The sequence below is a fragment of the Rhamphochromis longiceps genome, linkage group LG7 (assembly GCF_057381845.1).
Source record: "Rhamphochromis longiceps isolate RC_006_pf linkage group LG7, R_longiceps_female_GT1.1, whole genome shotgun sequence".
Lineage (NCBI taxonomy): Eukaryota > Metazoa > Chordata > Actinopteri > Cichliformes > Cichlidae > Rhamphochromis > Rhamphochromis longiceps.
The window spans coordinates 15,793,643-15,814,365 of NC_140563.1; the positions used below are offsets into that span (position 1 = coordinate 15,793,643).

Below are 20,723 nucleotides of genomic sequence, written 5' to 3' on the forward strand. Positions count from 1 at the left end.
CCCTGACCGCTGCAGTAGCAGCCGGGGAATTATTTCTTGGTTGCACTGATGGTGTTCCGGGTAAATGTAGACTGAAAACAAAGGCTTGTAAAAGCAGCAAACAGCTCGGAGCTCAGAGACTTGCTCGCGGATTGTCTTTACTTTGTGATGGACAATGATGTCTTTTATCGGGAGCTGCCAAAAGTGGTAAGTCAACCGCCTAACGTGAATAACAGAGGCTTATAAAGTGAGTAATTTGAAGGTTTATAGAGAGTAAGGGCGGTTAATGTATAGAGGAGCTTAACGTGTAAGCTAACTAAATGCTAACGTCAGCGTTTTGATTGTTACCAGGAGCTTCACGCTCACCTCAATGGTTCTGTCAGCGCGCAAACCATCGAGAAGCTCATCAGCCGAAAGCCACATCTCAACATTGAACACAGCATGACGGCCATTGGCAAAGGACAGCGGAGGACTCTGGATGAGTGCGTCTGTAATTCATTAACAATTTCATATGAAACCCAGCAGGGTTTAAACCCTACTTTATATTTGATAGAAAAGAAACGACAAGAAAAAGCACGTGTTGAGCTAAATTTAAGTGGACAGAATGAGCTGTCTGGGAGACGTTGATAAACGGGTTAAGATTAAAACACTATGTCTTTGGGTCTCTGCAGGTGCTTTGAAGTCTTCAGGGTCATCCACAAGTTGGTGGACACTGAGGAGGATATCCTGATGGTAAGGCCTGACTCAAAACAGTGTCGTGCTTCTTTTAGTCAAAGTGTTTCTAAGGATATTTATAAGTAATTGATGTTTTTGTTTTCCTGCCAGGTGGCTACAGATGTTATCAAAGAGTTTGCAGCTGATGGTGTCAAATATTTAGAGTTAAGAAGCACACCACGTGAAGAGAGAGATACAGGTGAATGACAGGCGAAGGTGAATGACACAGTACAGGGAGCAGTGAGTTCTCCTGTATATACCTATGATTGTAGAGGCAAGAAGACTAATGATTTGGTTATTAAATTCAATAATTAATTCATTTGAATTATTCAAAGTGTAGTATAACAGTCATTGTCTTATTTTCAGTACTGATAAAACTAAAGAAATTATATTCAATCCTAGGGGTATATGTGCATAGGAACCAGTTGTAATTGATGGTTGCACAATACAACAGGCTAATACATATAAGTATTTGGGCATCTGTATGGAGAAATTCTTTAAATGGGAAGAACATTTTGACTTCTTGAAAAATTAGCCAGACTGTTTGGGAGTGACTTCCAGGGTTCGTATGGGTAATGGATATTACCTGTCCACAGATTCATGGTGACGTAACTGCTCTTTTAACTGTTTGGTGTCTTTGCTTTGTTATAGGTTTGTAGAAATGGTTTATATGAGATTTTAGCTGAGATTGAGAGGTTTCTGTGGACACTCCTCATTTCAGCACTTGTATTTCTGACCTTGTGTTATAACCGATTAAACGTGATCTCCTCCCTTTTGCCCCCATTTTTGTGGGAGTGGGTGCTTAACTAGTTAAAAAAAAAATCTGTCTCCTATTTTTTTTGTGTCACATAGTAAAGAAGCATCAATATCTGATGAGAATACTTGGTAATTTGGCCTTGCTGTGTATTAATGTGGTGTTTGGTGCAGTTTCTTGTTTTGTGGGGTTGTTGTTGTTTTTTTCCAAGTGGAGATGAATATCTTTAACAAGTTGATTTGTTCACATTTGCAAATCTTAATTTTTAAGAGAAATGTGTTTTTTGAGTTTGTACACTATATGCATATTGCACCATTTCCTTTTTCAGTATTTGTCTGTGGTGACAAAAGGGGAACAAAGGACATTTAAGTCAACCTAAAATGATTTGTTTTAATTTTTACATGGCCTTACTGAGGTGAAACATGCATTCTTTTTTTTTTGGTAATGGGCTGGAAAAGATTGAAAATGGACTTTGAAAGTGCTTAAAAAGTGCTTGATTTTGACCCTGAAAAATGTGTATGAGCCCTGGACTTCTACAATCATGTGCACTTTTTATAATATAGTGCTTGAAAATTCCAGGTGAATAGGAAAAACAGATAATCTATTTACTGTTATTAATTTGCTAATGATATTACTTTTTGTGATGAAGTTGAGCGCATTTTCAACCTTCTGAGAAGCGTTTCTCTCTGGGACATAGCTACATGTAGAGAATCGCTTAAGAATTGCTCCATTTGTTTTTTTTGTAATGCCACTGTGAGTTCGGGAATGCAGAATTTCTAAAAGTTCAACATCAAATTCTGAGAAGTTCACTGAAACAAACCAGATGAATAGTTTAGGAAAACAAAAAACAGTACAAAAACTGGAACCCCCCCCCCCGAAAACAAACAAACAAAAAACAAGGCAGTGCTGTCAACACAAAGGTACAATAGGCAGAAAACTAATCTAAAGTGCTGAGTTCAGACAGTTCTGATTGGGACCATCCCAGAAACACTAACCTGGGTTTGCTGTTAAGGCATGACTGAGCTGAATCCAGCAATCTCGGAAGAAATATAGTGAGTGTTCTGAATTTAAAAAAGTGTTACTTAAAATATATTTTACTCAACTAATACAGTGGGGCAAAAAAGTATTTAGTCAGCCACCGATTGTGCAAGTTCCCCCACTTAAAATGATGACAGAGGTCAGTAATTTGCACCAGAGGTACACTTCAACTGTGAGAGACAGAATGTGAAAAAAAAATCCATGAATCCACATGGTAGGATTTGTAAAGAATTTATTCGTAAATTAGGGTGGAAAATAAGTATTTGGTCACCCCAAACATGGAAAATCTCTGGCTCTCACAGACCTGTAACGTCTTCTGTAAGAAGCTTTTCTGTCCCCCACTCGTTACCTGTATGAATGGCACCTGTTTGAACTCATCATCTGTATAAAAGACACCTGTCCACAGCCTCAAACAGTCAGACTCCAAACTCCGCCATGGCCAAGACCAAAGAGCTTTCGAAGGACACCAGGAAAAGTATTGTAGACCTGCACCAGACTGGGAAGAGTGAATCTACAATAGGCAAGCAGCTTGGTGTGAAAAAATCAACTGTGGGAGCAATCATCAGAAAATGGAAGACCTACAAGACCACTGATAATCTCCCTCGATCTGGGGCTCCACGCAAGATCTCATCCCGTGGGGTCAAAATGATCATGAGAACGGTGAGCAAAGATCCCAGAACCACACGGGGGGACCTGGTGAATGACCTGCAGAGAGCTGGGACCAAAGTAACAAAGGTCACCATCAGTAACACACTACAACGGCAGGGAATCAAATCCCGCAGTGCCAGACGTGTTCCGCTGCTGAAGCCAGTGCATGTCCAGGCCCGTCTGAAGTTTGCCAGAGAGCACGTGGATGATACAGCAGAGGATTGGGAGAATGTCATGTGGTCAGATGAAACCAAAGTAGAACTTTTTGGTATAAACTCAACTCGTCGTGTTTGGAGGAAGAAGAATACTGAGTTGCATCCCAAGAACACCATACCTACTGTGAAGCATGGGGGTGGAAACATCATGCTATGGGGCTGTTTTTCTGCCAAGGGGACAGGACGACTGATCCGTGTTAAGGACAGAATGAATGGGGCCATGTATCGTGAGATTTTGAGCCAAAACCTCCTTCCATCAGTGAGAACTTTGAAGATGAAACGAGGCTGGGTCTTCCAACATGACAATGATCCAAAACACACCGCCCGGGCAACAAAGGAGTGGCTCCATAAGAAGCATTTGAAAGTCCTGGAGTGGCCTAGCCAGTCTCCAGACCTCAACCCCATAGAAAATCTGTGGCGGGAGTTGAAAGTCCGTGTTGCTCGGCGACAGCCCCAAAACATCACTGCTCTCGAGAAGATCTGCATGGAGGAATGGGCCAAAATACCAGCTACTGTGTGTGCAAACCTGGTAAAGACCTATAGTAAACGTTTGACCTCTGTTATTGCCAACAAAGGTTATGTTACAAAGTATTGAGTTGTATTTTTGTTATTGACCAAATACTTATTTTCCACCCTAATTTACGAATAAATTCTTTACAAATCCTACCATGTGGATTCATGGATTTTTTTTTTTTCACATTCTGTCTCTCACAGTTGAAGTGTACCTCTGGTGCAAATTACTGACCTCTGTCATCATTTTAAGTGGGGGAACTTGCACAATCGGTGGCTGACTAAATACTTTTTTGCCCCACTGTATATAACTGAAAAATAGTAATAATGAAAAAAAATGCAATTAAGTCCATAGGTTTTTGGAAAATAACACAAATTCTGTAAATGTGCTTCTGTACACCACCGCCTTCTCATATTGAGCGATTCAGTGAACTGAATGAGTGTGAGTTCAGCACTTCACCTCCAGATCTTTTGTTTGCTTTTTTGTATTGGGGGTTTTTGCAGTGGAAGAGCGAGGGAACAAACTGAACATGAAATTACTTGGGATTTCTTTCACCATGCACTGATTTGGTATGTTTGTGTTCGTAGGACTGACAAAGAAGACTTACATTGAAACGGTCATCAAAGCCATCCAGAAGTGTAAGGAGGAGGGAGCGGACATTGATGTCAGGTAGGTTTACCCAGCTGTGTGCAAGTCCACACATTTGTCTTATGACTTGTGGCTGTGTCACTGACCACATGATTCTCAATATTATTTATCTTGAAGGTTTCTGGTAGCCATTGACCGCAGGAATGGGACTGAAGTTGCCTTGGAGACGGTGAATTTGGCTGAGGAGTTCATGCTGTCATCTGATGGTTTAGTGGTGGGAGTTGACCTCAGTGGAGATCCAACGGTTTGTCAGACAGTTTGGTACTATGGTGGCTTTGTACTAATAGCTACAGATCCAGTTACTCTGTATTTTACTGGCATTGTTTGGGTCTATTTGACCCATAATAGGAATGGTCACCGTCTAGTTTTGTGATGAAATATGTCTATTCTGGTGGGAGTGGACTTTTCCAGGGTGACAAAGAAAAGTTGTTAAACTGGTCATCTCAAATAACTTCTGCAGAGCACAAGAGTTTAATTTTTGAAAATGATGTAAACTGTATGTCCTTAAATCTCATCCTTAATTTCCCATTTTTATTCTTGGACTCTACTAGAGAAGCTTTGCATGATTCACAGTTTTAAAGTAATCCTTATTTATCTTAAACTGGGCCTTGATGAAGCTCCTCAATTCACCCTTTATCTGAAACAAACCATTTTAAATAATCTTGCTTCAAGGCCAGTATTGCTTTTACCAGACTTTCTTCCAATTGGCAGCTTCTTGCAAACTGAAGGTGTTAATACTGAGCTTTTGGCTCACAGGGATTAATTGCACATATGCTGATCTCATTATTAAAAACTTTTAAAACATGTTAAACACCAGAAACCACGCTGTAGCAGTATTTGTATGAAAGAAAATAAGAGGTAGCTTGTTAAATTGACTTTAAATTATGTTGGGAAACTGTATTGTAATGCTATTTATTAGTAGGACCACGTCTCATTTTTTCACATGATAATGTAGCTTTCATTTTAAGGTGGGCCATGGCAAAGATCTGCTTCCTGCCCTACAGAAGGCCAAAAACTCTGGACTGAAGTTGTCACTGCACCTCTCAGAAGTATGAATAGCACACTTAAAAAATAGAGAGAGATAGACAGAGAGAGATAATTTGACTGTAGTAATATTTTACGTAAGAGTGATGTCATCAAATATTGTTGCAGATTCCATCACAGCTGGATGAATCAGATTTGCTGTTGAGTCTTCCTCCTGACAGAATCGGTCATGGCACCTTCTTACATCCTGAAGTCGGTGGATCTCAAAGCCTCGTTAACAAAGTGGTTCAGAAAAAGATACCAATAGGTGACGCAGCATCCACGCTAAGATGTTTTCATTTTAAAATGTGTGAACTTTTAATCAAATTTATGCCTCACATGCACTGTTCCTGTGCTGCAGGATCACAGTGACTGAGGCATTTCGCTACCGATGCAGTTTCACTCTGAAAAGCCAAAATTGAAAGTTTGAGGGGTGAAAATAAGCGATGCAGACACATCCACATCTGTCGGTCCACATCTTATCAGTGATGCTGACAAAATAAAAATATAGCAAGTATGTTGTATTGACAACATATAGGGAATACTACGAGGATTCTAAATATCACATTATAGTCTGAATCCAAATATCATGTCACACTTGACCTCTGACCTCATGTTTATGTTTCACCCTTTCAAGTTATTCATGTTCAGTTATTTACAAATCAATACATATCATTCATTATCTGCTCCTGTGTGTGTAATCAAAGTGAACATCTGTCATGCTTTGCTTATCTGATCTTTACTGCACTACCAACTTAAAGAAAACAAAGTGAATATTAACAACACAATACTCAGTAGTTAAAAGTAAATTGTCCTGATAGTGAGCTGCGTTATGGTGGAGGTATGAGCTCGCAGTGCGTCTTTTTTGACGTACGAGCAGAACTTTTAATGTTGATTTTTTTTCTCCTCTGTAGAGCTGTGCCTGACATCAAATGTGAAAGGCAACACTGTGCCGTGTTACTCCAAACATCATTTCAAGTACTGGTACGAGCTGGGACACCCAACTGTAATTTGCGTAAGTTTCCACTGTATACTTCTTTTTAATGTTTTTGTTTTTTAACCTCATTAGGCTAAATTCTTGCATAGTCTTTATCTTACACCGAGCCTTCAGCAACAGCTGAATTAGTTTTAGCTCGTCTCCTTTTTAAGCCATCTTTTATTCTGATTGGCTGCTCCTCTCAAACACAGGGTTTAGAAAGCAGGTGGGTGGAGCTTCTGTGGGAGCCAAGTTGGGGGAAAAAACTGAACCGTACTTTTCAGAGCAGTCTGAAGTCTGAGCTTAGAGGCGTTGCCTGCACATTATTTTTGCCATGTTTAATATAACCAGCCACCTTTATCACAGTGTATACACATAACAGGAAAGAAGGAAACACACAGGTCCTATTTGAATTAGGGCTGTGGAGGCTTTAAAATATTGGCATACAAGTAACATACTGATGCTGAAGTTATTACTATTTCTTTTTTTACCGTCTTTAGACAACCACAAAACGGTGGGGCACAGCATTAACATCCTGTCACAGGTGTGGGTAGATGTAGTTTTTCTTTTAGATTAACACAGTAGAAATAACTTTCTACTTGAACAAAAATAGATCAGAGACCTGTGAGAGGAAAGGGGGGAAAAAAAAAAAAAAAAATCACACCTGAACAATGTTCCTTTTTTTACATTACAGACCGACGATAAAGGAGTCTTCTGTACGGACTTGTCTCAGGAATATCAGCTGGCAGCTTCCACATTCGGTCTCAGTCATGAAGCCGTGTGGAAGCTCTCTCAGCAGGCCATAGACTGCATCTTCGGACCAGAGATTGTGAAGCAGCAGCTTCAAGAGAAGTGGAATGACTTACATCCTCAGCTTTTCAAGTGATCGGTTCATCGGAGCCAAAAGCCAACTACATACCTCAAGTTTTCATTTTTTTTTTTTTAAAGCAACAATTTAACAAGGATTTACAGAAACCCTTACATTAAATCTAAAAATACTGTAAAATGGTTTATGTAAGTGGAAAGTAAATCATAACTTTTTATTTAATCAGGCTGAAGTGTGATGCTTTGTTCTGTTGACAGTATCTGTGCAGTGTTACACAGTCGAGAGGAGCAAAATTGTTCTTACAGCAACTGACAGCATACAAAGAGCAGAATTTAACACAAAACAATAAAAATAGACTATGCAGTCTTACAGTTACACTCATAGGCTTACAATTCAGTCCAAGATATCCCAAATTCTCCAGATCACACATGTAGTCTTGTCAATACTGTGTCCACTTCACTCTCACGCCTTCTTTCCAAATTTTCCATGCTTGTTCTTCTTGAATTTTCCGTGTTGCGTTTCCTTCTTTTTTAATTTTCCGTGTTGGGGAGCTCCATTGCTCGCTATGGGGGTTCCTCCTTCCCATTTCCTCTTCTTGTCACTGTTGGAAGCAGGTCTTCATTACAAACAAGCTTTTCCAACAACTGAACACTAGATTTCTCACCAAACATTGTAAGTAACACTCTACCTTTTTATGCTGACGATAGCTGTGCTCCCTGCTTTCTTCAGCACCTGGTCCCACTCCTCGTCGTCCCCACGAATTTTGTACCTCAAAAAAACAAAAAGACAGCTAGAGTAAATACTGGTCTAAAAAAAATGCAATGGCCAAGGCTGCCCTTCAAACCCGATACTCACTGTTCCAGGTCCATTTCCTTTACTTTTTCCACATCTTGTTTGTGTCTCTCCTCAAACTCCTTTGCTGCTTCATTCTATGAACAGAGAGGGGAAAATTCCTTCTTTACTTGTATCTATAAAATGTAGGTGTGACACTTCTGAAACCGAGACCAAAGTTGACATAAACACTGTGGGGGTTTTGTGGTTCCATCTTTGTGTTTTGTAATACAGAGAAACAGCTTTACAGGCACAGCAACCCCATCCACCTGCTCTTCAAACTTTCAGCCAATCAGAAGTGAGCTGCCATACGGAGGAGGAAGGGCGCTAAAGCTGCAGAGCATGCAAAGCTGCTTCTGGAAGAGTCCATGAATAAAAACGTGAAGCCATAAATGAGCATAAAAGGCCAACGAGAACTGAAAGCTAATTAGAAATGCATCAGAATAACGAGTTCACTCTCAGTTCATGATCAGGTCGTGTTTACGGCTGTGGTTTAGGGAAAAAAAAAAAAAACAATTTAACTTTTTTCTTTTTCGTTTCTCTTCGAGTAAATGAAAAGATAAAAGATTGTGGCAAAAACTGTTGCCGGAAATTTGAAACATGACGTGAACTCTGGATGTGGCGAGTCATTAAACCCTTAAACAAAAGCATAAAATTAAGGAGGAACTTTCTGCTGCTTCCTTATGATGGATTAGCACCAACTTATGACCCCTGAAGCTGGATTAGTCTCTCCTGCTGAGATTTTTGCTCTACAAGGGCCTGATATCCACTTACGAGGACATTATACTGCTACGCTGGGGCGACCGTGGCTCAGGGGGTTGGGAATCGCATCTGTAACCGGAAGGTCGCTGGTTCGATCCCTGGGCTCTCTGTCCTGGTCGTTGTGTCCTTGGGCAAGACACTTTACCCTACTTGCCTACTGGTGTTGGCCAGAGGGGCCGATGGTGCGATATGGCAGCCTCGCTTCTGTCAGTCTGCCCCAGGGCAGCTGTGGCTACAACTGTAACTGCCTCCACCGGTGTGTGAGAGTGAATGAATAGTGGTATTGTAAAGCGCTTTGGGTGCCTTGAAAAGCGCTATATAAATCCAATCCATTATTACTGTTCTATCAGAATTTTAAACAAATATCCTCCTATGTGGCTCTTATTTTTCATAAAAACAAAAATAAGGTAAAAAAATAAATAAATCTGGTAATTCTTTGTTTTTACATTCATGGGCCCCAATATGCCCAAATATCAAAGAGAAATTAAAAATGCATGCTGTGGAAGAGTTCGGGTCTTAGGAGGTTAATGGTAATAACCTGTAAATTATTCCAGCATTAGCTAATCATCAGAAATAATTTAGCACAAATACCAGATCTTCACTGAGGCTTCTGACAGTTGGCTCCATTGCAACTTCTTTAGTGGCTGCCATCTGTGCTTCAACTGCTTTTTCTTGGATGCCGGTGAAGATCTAATGCAGTAATAATGAAAAGATATGATGTTACAGCCTTACTGCAGCTGCTTTAATTAACAGTGAGTTGTACATCATCCACAAGTGAGGTTTTTCTGTATGACTTAATTATTGGCAACTCACTTGCACAAATTTACGGATGACGCGGTTGAAGAGGCCCATGAGCTGTGAGCTTGGAAGCTCAATTTCCTTTTCCAGCTGATCCACAGACTTATGCTGCAGTCCGATTCCCAGCAGCAAAGCCTAGAGCACAGCGGACATCAGCCAGTTAACGTCTTAAACAGAGGAATCAGCTGCATTGGAAGGATACCCGTCATATAAAATGTTGATGGAAACGTACACACTGCGCTGCTGAGAGAGACATATCACCGAGCTGCTTGAGGAAGAACACGCGTGCCACCGTTGGCACCAGGTCCATAATGAGGTGGTAATCCACCATGCTCCTCGAATACAGCTCCAGACGTTTGAGGTCATAAGGGCTGAAGTGAGCCACCAGCTCTGAGCTGCTGAGAACTGTTATGATGAGAGACAAGTCAGACTGGGGTGAGGTCTACGCTGGAGAAATCAGATCAGGGTGTTTTAAACAGAGGACTCTTACTGCAGGTATTCTCCTTGGACTTCTTATTCTGCAAAATGCTCAGTGCTAGACTCGGATGAAAGTTGCTGAACTGGTAGGAGAGCAGAGACAGGAAGCGCCGACGAAAATCTGAGGAAGGGGAAGAAGAATTGTTCTAAAGGAGCCTGACAAGCTTGAGCACACCAGTTCTCCTCAGGCAGTGTAAGCATGTTCACCTTTCGAGAAGGCAGAAAGCCACTGGCTCTGCTCCGGGGTTTCATCTGTATTTAGCTCCTTCAGCATCACGCAGGAGTGCTCCCCTGTAAGGTCATTCTACATACAACCGCACATGAAAAAATAATTACAGCAGTGCAAAAAAACAAAAACAACAACAAAAAGAAACATGAAAAAGTGACTGAATGGTACTTACTGGGGTTTGTCTCAAGTAAACTGGAATATATCCTGCCTTCTTCCAGAACCTGTTGTGGTTGAAAACAGATTCATTTTTATACACTTCCAAAAGATTCATCCCCTTCACTTCATGTTAAGCCAACTCACTTAAGCAGTTGTGCAGTAAGGCCATAGGAAACGCCTAAGTAGTCCAGTTTCTCTGCCCTCCTCTCACTCAGCTTCAGCAGAAGAGGAGGGAGCTCCTTGCGTGGAGTGATCACCTCTTCCAGCAGACTCACAGCCTGCACAACAAACCGTAGCGAGGTTCACTCCGGTTACACTTCAAGTGCGCAAATAATGTCTAGCAGATGTTGCTGAAAACACCGGTGTCTTACCTCACTGCTGACAGAGGTGATTTCATTGTGGTTTGATTGTGTGCTCTCATCCATCGTGGGAAACTTGCCCTCGTAGTACATCTGCAGCAGCTGGAGAGCTCTGGAGCCGTAGCCCATCTGGTGCACAGGTCGATTATTCAAATTAACTGTGTTACTACGCCAGCAAAAGCTCCGGGAACTTTCATTTCCCAAATTTCACTAACTTCCTGAGGGCAAGCATTCCTCTGTCATGTGGAGATTTCTTTTGTTTACACAGTAAGGCCAAAGCCAAAAACCCCCCCAAAAAACCCCCCCAATAAACGGCTTTTCCCTCTGAATCACGTCATTCATGCGCTGACAGGTTAAAAAAAAACAATGCTGCAACCAAGCACTGAAGTCTGTACTCACCTAAGGGGTGTAATATTATCTCCCCCAAACTTAATTTAGATGCATGGTCTAGTGGACAGCTATTTCTTTATTTTTATTTGTTTTTTTGTTTTTAACTACCGTACTAAAACCTTTTCAGGGAGCTAAAAGATTCTTTCAGGACATTGTTTGTCTGATTTTCCTGTGCAGAGAAGACCCTCTGAGATTAAGCTAATAGGTCAGCTGCATCTACACATGAGACAAAAACAAAAAAAACCCCAAAACATAGGGACCAGGTTACATCTTTCTCAGTCTCTTCTATCATAGTCCCCAGGCACTCCTGCATCACCTCATCTGTCAACCTGTCCGAGCAGTTCCAGGTCTGTTTTGCCTAAATTAATGCCGCTGCCATTTGTTATTTTATAGTGTGGCACTTCTCTCGCAGAAATCTCTCTGGACACGTAAGCGATGTAACAGGCACCACCCCACAGATCAATTTCTAACATGTATTCTTCATCACATCATCTCTTTTTATTTATTCTGCTGTTCTTCACATAACTGCTGATGGGTTTCAGGGTTTTTAAAAATTGTATTTTTGGCTGTTATTATCTTCTCTGAGTTTAACCTAGGAGTAATTCAGGGCCGCTCAGAAGTACCCCAGAATAGGCGCTTCTTTCTTTCCAAAAACAGAGTTTGCTTCATGCTTTAGTGGACTGCACATGAAGCTTTGGGCCACCCAAAACAAAACAAAACAAAAAAATGCTTAATAGTTCCTGCAGACAAAAATGCCCTTTAGGAAATTCCTCACCACTCTTACTCCCTGAGGAAAGCAACTGCAGCGGAAATATTTCAGTACAGTGTATATCAAGAAAAACATGGCAGATTCTTACTCCTTGGTAGTCTGGATTAACAGCAATGCGCACCACTCTACCTCCTGAGAGGGTGCCAAACTCCGGGTCTTGAAACTGTGACAAGAGTAGAGGATTCAGTATTAGTTTAAAAATGTCTTCACTGGACTGTAAAAGAATGAGCTGTAGTGGTTTTGTTGAAGGTTTTGTACCTGCTCTGAGACAGTCCAGGGAATGAGGTCGCCTGAGGCCTTCTTCCCTCTGGACAGGCCGTTGAGGATGGACTGTCTTGATATTTCCCCCTCCAGACATACCTGGGGGGCACGAGGGTGCAAATGCATGTTTGAGTGGAATCAAAAAGGTCGCCTATCAGTGATGTTCATAGAGCTCATGCATGCTAGTGACAATAAATCACTATTAAAAAAAAAACCCTAAGCCAGGGATGTCAAAATCATTTTACATCACGGGCCACACAGAGCTCACTGCTGACCTTATTTGGGCCAGAAATGTAAACAACTGTAAGAAGCAAACGTGTAAAATAAATATTAAATTTTATCTATCTATCTATCTATCTATCTATCTATCTATCTATCTCAGTAGGAAAAGCTGTAAAAATGTATGAAAATACAATTAGAAGTCCAGATTTCTGTTCTTCACATTTTCCAAAGCCATCCAGTAAGGCCGGACTGGAATCTTTGCGAGGCCGATTCCGGACCCCCAGCCCTCATTCTCTGACACCCCTGCCCTATGGCTGTAGTAGTCCTCCGAGGCCATGTGCAGCGGCAATAATAGGGGCAGTCTCAGTCCCAACTCAAAATAGCTTAACCTAAACCACAATCTATTTCCTAACCTACACAAGAAAAATATTGCCGTAAACAGTTTATTTTGCGACACCACGAAACAAACGATAGCGTAAAATGAAACGATAGACGTTTTTATATCGTCATCCGATATATATCGTTATATCGAACAGCCCTATGCCCAGCTATACACTTTTTTAAAATAGAGTCTACACAAATCAATTACAACACCTACATAATGTTTATAGAGATGTTACACACTCTTTACCATTTACAAAGATTTGAGATGCCCATATAAGCAGTTATGAATCTTTTTGCAAATATCGTAATTTTGTTGGTTTGTAATAAATAACTAATAAGTAGAATTTCATTAACTACTCATTTCCCACCCTATGATTTAAAACAGTGGGTCTGTGAGTGTATTACAGTACCTGCACCACAGCAAGGACCTCAGGTAGTGAGTTTTGTGTGGGAGGAACAGGTGGCAGGAGGCAGAAGAGGTGATGAGCCGGAGCGTCAGACAACATCTGCAGGTCATTTGGGGAATTCTGGAGACAAAAATATGAGTCACAAAAATGACAACACTGTGCAGGGCACTGCGCTGCCGTTAGATTTAAGGGGGGGGGGGGAGAGAAATAAATAAATTAAAGTCAAAGGACTGCAATCGACAATCACCTTGTAGTGCGATGCCACATAGAGAGCCATCAACCTCTGCAGGAAAGCTTCAGACGCTTTGTGGTAACAGAACAGTGTGTCTCGGTTCACATAGTATCTGCACAGCATTAGATAAGGACAAATGCAAACTTGCATAGTGAATGTAGGTGATGTGATGTGCACCATAGATTAGAAATCTGGCAATTTTTTTTTTTAGTTTCTATTGCACAGAGTTCAATACTGAGATCAAATTCAGTGTTTTAAATAATAACTGTCCACAGCATTTTCTGCAGCCTAACTTTAAATGTTTGATCTATGCACAAAATACCACACTGTGCCTACTTAATGCTCACCCAGCAAAAAAAATAATAATTACACATGTAAATTTGCCTCAGGCGGGATTATTAGGGAAACAAAGGATACAGTTCACATGTTTGTGGAAGCGGGCAGCCGGAAATGAGCCTGGGAATGTTGAGGCAGTCTAGACAGAGCAGCTCATTCAGCCACTTCTCTACAGGGTCTCCCGGAGAGTACCGAATGGACTCGTGCAGAGAAACCTCGTGGAGAGAACGAGCTGCAAACGGAAACGGGTACACAGCAGTGAGTCACACGATACAGATGCACTGAACATAAACACGGTGAGCAACTGAGATCCTCACCTGCTGATAGTCTGGCTGTGTTGGTGGTTCTGTTCTCTGCAGACATGCTCTGCTGACTGTCTGCGCTCTGCTGCCTCAGCTGCTGAATCAGCTTGAGGGAAAGAGAGCGCCCGGTGCCTTCATAGCTGCAGAAATACAAATAATTAGCACGGAAACAGAAATTTGAAAATTCACTGGTTGCACCTTCTTGCGCTCGAGTAGCTCAGGTGTGTGCACTTCTCAACTGGTCTTCAACTAATTCAGCAAAATTTTTGTTTTGATTTTTAAAAAAAAAAAAAAAAAAAAAAACTTCATTCAATATTCCTACAGCTTAAAGCTGAAATGTATGATTGCATAAACTTATTTACAGCAATAACAACAAGTACTGAAGATAAAGATAGAAGGACATTAAGTCCCAGGATCTCATGCCTGTGCTGCTGGAACTGTGAACATTATGATGGATTTCGCTCCCTTAATTCCAAATATGATCAGTTTTAAACACCGACTGCACAAAAACACACTGTGTGCTGTATAAGTTGCTTGGTTTTGGATTCAGTCATGTTGAAAAGGCTTAGCTCAACAGCCAATTTGCATTTCCTTGTGCCAGTGCAACTGCTCTGAGCATCCCAGCCACAAAACTTGATCTGTGTGATGATCTGAAAGGCAGTGCCTTAAGACTTAAGGTGCAGTGTGCAACATCGCATCACTAGATGTCAGTAGACTGCACATAGCTATGGTGGCACACTTAAACCTAATGTTAGCTGGCCTGATGTTAGCTTATAACCAGCTGTTATTGTTGTTTAGTTAGGTCATTGTCAGCTGTCAGGAGACGGGAAAGTCGTTTGTCTAATGTGCTGACAGAGGGTAAGTGTGACTAAATTGGGACTAAATAAGCATGTTTATGCACATTTTTGTGTGTTAGAGCCCTGACTTCTGTTCAGGAGTTCCATATTTAAGTGCCTCATTTCTCTCATTGATCATTTTACTCAAAAAAGTCTTCACGGTAATATATTTAATATATTCAAAACTAACCAGCATCTTGTGGTGTATAAATATGACTCAGGTTTTAAACTGACCCGTTGATGGTGGAGGCCATGAAAACCAGATAAGGCCCGAGCAGCTTCTTAACAAGAGGAAGAGGGATTGCTGCGGCCTCGTCGATGACAAGCAGTTCAGCCTGGCCCAGCTTCACTGCATCACCTGGGTGGATATACTGTTGGGCCACAGTAATGGTGCGATCAGATCAGGTGTAAATTTCACTTTTTATTGTAAAAGAAGACACTTTTTTTTTTTATTAGTCTTGTTTACCTGAATTGTCTGCCGATGCTCTTTGAATATGTTCACCCGCACCACTGCTTTATTGAACTCTGGATTCAAAGACTGGATGATTTCATAGTCGAGATGCTCCTGCGAATTAAAATGGGAGTAAGAAGCAGTACGTGCTCACCATGTGCGCATGACATCAGTGGTGCAGAGAAGAGTCAGAACCTACCTGATACTGCAGGGCATCGAAGCCTTTGAAGATGAATTCAAACATAGTGTGAAGGTTGTCCGGGCTCGGCGAAGTTACAAAGATATTAGAGTAGCTTTAAAAAAAAAAAAAAAAAAAAAAAGTTACAATAACAGGTGACGAGCGAGAAGAATAAAAACAGACAAAGCTGATATTTTAAAATGGCATTGATGAAAGTCATATATACCCAAAAGCCACAGCTCCAGCAACAGCCAGCCCCAAAGCTGCAGACTTGCCTCGACCACGGGCAGCAGTCAGAGCCACAGTGCTCCTCAGTGTCTTCTCTGATATTGCTTCAATAAACTTCAACACCGCCTTTGCCTATAGAAAATATTCAAAATAACAACTGGGACACCTGCACATCTGCTACTTACTGTTTAACTATAACATTGCAGTCAACTTGAATTCAGTTATAGGAGGTGAATGTGTCTGTAGCATTTAAAAGGCCCTGACCTGGTCCATAGTCCTGCATGCATCCACCAATACACCGACTGGCTGAGTGTCCTGAAGGGACTCCTTCAGATCCTTCAGCTCCTGTTCTCGAGGAGGCAACCTGTCCTCCTGAAGGGGAACGAGAGAGCCAGTCAGAATGGAGTCTTTTTTTCTCCCTAAATGTGCACTTATTGGTTTTTCAGAGACTTTCAGCACAGTATCCTAAGCAACAGCAGGAAAAACATTATCATTGCTTCTTCTCAGAGCAGCCAGAAATGCCTGTCCGTAAAACCCTCCAACTCTTTCTCAAAGAGGCCCGACTGGTCTTTATAATGTATGAAACATTTTTAAACTTATTTACAAAGGGACCGAACGCAGTGCAACCTACATATTGTACAGACAATAAATCCTGGGTGCCTGTTTTATGCAAGTTAATAGTCATAAAATCATAAATCATAAACACACAAAAGCAGAACAACGTCTAAACCATTAATCCTCCCATGTGCAGGATAACCACTATGAAGCTTGCTGTCAGCAAACTATCTGCTGAATAACTAACCGATTAAAAAAACCTTTTATACTATATAATTAAAAAAGGTACCTGAGTTTTTGGCGGAACTGGTTTAATGTTCGCCATGTGGGTGGAAATTGGCAGGATGTTAAGTTGGTCATCAATGACGACACAGTTTTTGCAGGACGCCAAAGATAGAATGAACCTTAAAAAACACAAAAATAAAACCACATTTTTAATATGACGGTTCAATTTTCATTCCTCTGAGCAAATACACTTCAAACTCAATGAACTCTTGGCAAAGCACCTACCTCTCATTAAACCTTCCAACCACATCCTGATGAGCCTCGGTCCTGTATCGAGAGTGCACGTCCTGGAGAAAGAAGAAGGGGTGGGGGGGGGAAAGTCGGTCACAGTGGGTTCCACGTCATCAGAAGAGCAAACCGAATCTAATAATAAATTAAATCCTTACCATAGTCATTGTATACAGCTGTTTCAGAGACTTCATGGTCCTGAGCAGTAGGACCACTATACCGCCACCTTCTACAGTCTCAATAGTTCTTGCTAAGAGGTTAGGAGTGAGAGCTTCAAAGTCCTGTGTGACAAGAGAAACAATAGAAATCAAACACCTGATGCACCTCCCCACCCCACCTGTCCTCAAATGTGATCTGATCAAATGCACTTATGTTCTTGTTTGTAAGGAACAGGAACATAAGTTCATCAACAGAAAAAAACAAAAACAAGGTCAAATTTAAAGAGCATTTAGAAAAATGAACAGGGATGTTTAGAAGATGCTCAAAATGATGCTTAATGTCATGCTGGGCCTCTGTTAACCTCTCAGTTCATCCAGTGTGACAAAGAAGGCACCTAGAAGCCCTTCTGTTTAAACCAACCTTTTTCTGATTGGCTGTACTTTCCAAACAGAACGTTCGAACAGCGGGTGGGTGGAGCTTCATTGTCAGAAACGACCATATTAAGCATATCTAGTCTCACTGACGTTCATTGTACTGATCCATGAGCACACGAAACTGTGTTTAGAGCAATGTGCAGCTTTTGGCTCAGCTAACTTCATTATTTGAAGCTTTGGCCAAGCTTAGTATGAGCAATATGACAAGTAATAGGTAAGGGCAAATAAAGATTGACTTAAAGTTCATTTCAAACCCTGTAACTATTCATTTGCAGGCAGATGTCACACTATTGTACCACAAGCCTAGTGGTTTATTTTACTCTAAAATCTTTTTTAAACCAGAGCAGAGACTCACCTGTAAGACGCACATGCCGTAGGTGTTTCCCAGGATCTTGTGCGTCTCGTTGTAGTAACAGTAACGGATGTTGGTTGCGGCAACAAAGAGTTCAAATGGGTCGTCCTGATTCAGGTTCAACGTGCCAGTTTTAATCTTCTTCTGCAGCTGTTTCATGCGCTTCTTTCTATTGCTGTTTCGCGAATGAGATGATGATGAGAAACACTTTTTTTTAAATCCCAGATTTGGGGAACTCTTTAAATATTTGACAGATTACACCCTCTCTCCTGTGAGCTCACACACACCTGCTGAATCCCAGGTCTTTTTTATAGCACCAGAGCACCGAGGGTCGAGCTCTCACAGCAGCTTTAGACAGCATGTGATGTAGGATGACAACCTGGACAACAGAGAGGGGCAACTGTGTTTTAATGCTCAGTTACACACATGTAAATTCACAACCCTGCAGGTAAAATAAGCTCACTGCTCCTAATGCAAGCTAATGTGTCTTGAATGCGCGGGGAGTGATGGGATTACCTGATCTCTGCCACGATCCCCCACCACAACAAACAAGGTCCTGTGCTGCAAAGCGACCCCATTCTCTATCTGGACCCGGATCCGGTTGTCTACCTTCTTACGGACGGTTGCCATCGTCTATTTGCTCCTGAGAGAGAGAATAACTGTCCGATAGCAAAATCACACAGAAGCAGATACTAGTTAAACAGTGTGACAAAAGCGGTGGAGCCAGAGCCGCAAAGAGCTGACAACAGAAACAGGAGGAAGAACTCAGTGGAGCTAACTTACAGCTAAAACAAAAATATTTAAGGATCAAACTAGCAAAACACACGAAACACTGTAGGATGGACCCGTTTCCGGTTACCTGATATTACAGATGAACTGTCAGGCCTTTAGCTTTTGTAAAAACACAGCAAGTTGCACGCTAAGCTTACACGCCAGCCATCACGCTGTTGATAAATTCACGTGGAGACTGCGCTTCATGGAGGACCCCTGCATGACGTCAGAATTGTGCGACTTTCTTTGAAAAGTTTCCTGTGTTGAGCGTACATTTACAACTGGAGCAAGTTCAACGAAGTGTGTGTGTGGGGGGTAAATCACTGCCCCCACACATTTTAGTCTATTCTGAAAGCAATGGTAAAGACAAGGATATTGGATATTTTCTATTTATTTGTTAATTTTTCTTTAATTTTTGCTCTTTTTTTTAAACCTAGAATAATTAATTTCCGTTACCCTGTCATTTATTTTTTTTAGCGAAATGCTTTGTGTTATACTTAAAAAGACAAATACATGTAAGTTAAATAAAAACGAAACGATGGCCTCTTATATTTTCTATTGAATAGCCTCGGCTTCTAGTAATAATTTTGGTTAAATCTCTACATGTACTTGCAAGTGAGGCTTTGTTTTTGTTTTTGACCGATTTATTGAATACGCAAACGAAAGCATATCATACGGGGAGAGAATCAGTTGAACTAAAAATAAATTAAAAAATTAAAATGAAAGACTTATCTACAACTGTTATAACACGTTAAAGTAAAGTGTTTGGGGACTTTTTCCTTTCAATAGTTTGAGAAAATATTTGACTGACGGCTATCACACAGCGCCTTTTTTCCAAGTCTATTACAAAGTCACTAATTGAATTCAGTGTGGACAAAACGGGTTTTAAAATAGCTTGGAGAGACATTACAGCAGCAATTTATAGTGTAAAATTAGTTTTGCTTTGTCCCGTGTCAGCACGGCACTACAGTGTGTCTACTCTCTGGCCACAGGGTGATGCTGCATCCCACACTGAGCAACCAGCTAGATGTTTTCAGTTTTTCCTTTTTAGGAGAGACGCTTAGACTGATAACATTACAGAGAAGATATTTTGGTTGCAATTAAAAGTAAAGTTAAGAGTCACGTGAGCCAACGAAACTGAATTTTCACTACAATCGTCTTTAAAATAAGACGTCTGTACTGAGAAAAAGATGTCTTGACGCATGCTCAATCATCCAGGTAAGTAAATCCCAAAAGGTAGATTCTGTTCATCTCGACGTAGCGTTTTCAATGGGAGAAACGTTTCATCACTCATCCAAGTGACTTATTCAGTTTCAGCTGACTGCAGGTTTCCCCAACCTTATAAACAGTACATGTTTGCACAATAACTGAAATCAGCCCACCGAATGAACAATGGGCTGTGAGGTCATTTCTTTGATCATTAATATGCAAATTGTCATGACCATTGATCAACAACCACTGATCAAGGCCCATTGGTCAAAGATCATGAGTACCATTCACAGAGAGTTGGGGAATGGCTGCAATCACAGCATTGTAAGATGGCAAAAGATATAACCTTGGGCCCCCTCCTTGACTCCCCATCCAGGATGTGCACATCCTCATCATGGAAAGTGTCCATTGGCCTGTAGGTGTAAATAGACTGCGGAGTCTTGCCCTGAAAAGTTAGCTCTTCTGTGTTGTGCCATCCACTTCGACAGAGGTTGTTTGGTTTCCCCGATGTATATATCATTGCAATCCTACACCACAGTTTAAGACCAAAAATGTAATCTGAACTTTCAAGCATTGCAATTACTTCACTGACTCGACAACTTCTTTCTTGTCAGGCAGACCGAGTCATGGGATAGCCTCAGTTAAAAACAAAAACAAAACCCTGTGTGTTGCATACTTGTCACAAGCATTCATACCATCTCGGCTGGTGCTTAAACATTGATGAGACAACCTGTAAGTGTGTGTGTGCGCGCGCGCGCTGCTCCCTGAGGGATTTCAGCCCCCCTCACTA

At 41.2% G+C, this 20,723-nt stretch overlaps 2 protein-coding genes across 3 annotated transcripts; one reads left to right on the forward strand and one right to left on the reverse strand.

Moving 5' to 3' along the window:
* Window positions 1–29: 29 nt before the first annotated feature.
* On the forward strand, window positions 30–7,392 carry mapda (N6-Methyl-AMP deaminase). Its single transcript, XM_085412507.1, has 10 exons — window positions 30–186; window positions 331–461; window positions 651–711; window positions 805–892; window positions 4,447–4,528; window positions 4,625–4,751; window positions 5,476–5,556; window positions 5,660–5,798; window positions 6,445–6,545; window positions 7,201–7,392. The coding sequence occupies exons 1-10, from the start codon at window positions 148–150 to the stop codon at window positions 7,390–7,392; spliced, it is 1,041 nt and encodes a 346-aa protein (XP_085268633.1). The 5' UTR covers window positions 30–147.
* A 123-nt stretch (window positions 7,393–7,515) lies between these two features.
* Window positions 7,516–18,955, reverse strand: nat10 (N-acetyltransferase 10). 2 transcript variants are annotated; one of them, XM_085412506.1, is made up of 29 exons: window positions 18,813–18,955; window positions 18,470–18,596; window positions 18,241–18,332; window positions 17,957–18,128; window positions 17,167–17,289; window positions 17,006–17,067; window positions 16,785–16,899; window positions 16,205–16,312; window positions 15,939–16,072; window positions 15,734–15,827; window positions 15,550–15,648; window positions 15,318–15,454; window positions 14,263–14,387; window positions 14,027–14,177; window positions 13,625–13,721; window positions 13,381–13,497; window positions 12,362–12,463; window positions 12,192–12,266; window positions 10,957–11,073; window positions 10,730–10,863; window positions 10,602–10,650; window positions 10,408–10,504; window positions 10,214–10,321; window positions 9,956–10,128; window positions 9,739–9,858; window positions 9,517–9,615; window positions 8,188–8,261; window positions 8,021–8,101; window positions 7,516–7,933 (listed from the first exon to the last, which is right to left on the reverse strand). In XM_085412506.1, the coding sequence occupies exons 2-29, from the start codon at window positions 18,581–18,583 to the stop codon at window positions 7,795–7,797; spliced, it is 3,108 nt and encodes a 1,035-aa protein (XP_085268632.1). In that variant the 5' UTR covers window positions 18,584–18,596; window positions 18,813–18,955; the 3' UTR covers window positions 7,516–7,794. The 2 variants fall into 2 exon arrangements, with proteins under 2 accessions (XP_085268632.1, XP_085268631.1); XM_085412505.1 differs by having other exon boundaries at window positions 18,470–18,612.
* Between the last annotated feature and the right edge of the window lie 1,768 nt (window positions 18,956–20,723).

Excerpts from the sequence above, each read along its gene's own strand:
- mapda (XM_085412507.1), top strand. The coding sequence starts at position 148 with ATGGACAATGATGTCTTTTATCGGGAGCTGCCAAAAGTG. Across the intron at positions 893-4,446 it reads ACGTGAAGAGAGAGATACAG|GACTGACAAAGAAGACTTAC; the intron begins GTGAATGACAGG and ends TTGTGTTCGTAG. Across the intron at positions 4,529-4,624 it reads GGAGCGGACATTGATGTCAG|GTTTCTGGTAGCCATTGACC; the intron begins GTAGGTTTACCC and ends TTTATCTTGAAG.
- nat10 (XM_085412506.1), bottom strand. The coding sequence starts at position 18,583 with ATGGCAACCGTCCGTAAGAAGGTAGACAACCGGATCCGGGTCCAGATA. Across the intron at positions 17,290-17,956 it reads ACGGCATGTGCGTCTTACAG|GACTTTGAAGCTCTCACTCC; the intron begins GTGAGTCTCTGC and ends CTTGTCACACAG. Across the intron at positions 10,129-10,213 it reads GTCCAAGGAGAATACCTGCA|TTCTCAGCAGCTCAGAGCTG; the intron begins GTAAGAGTCCTC and ends TCATCATAACAG.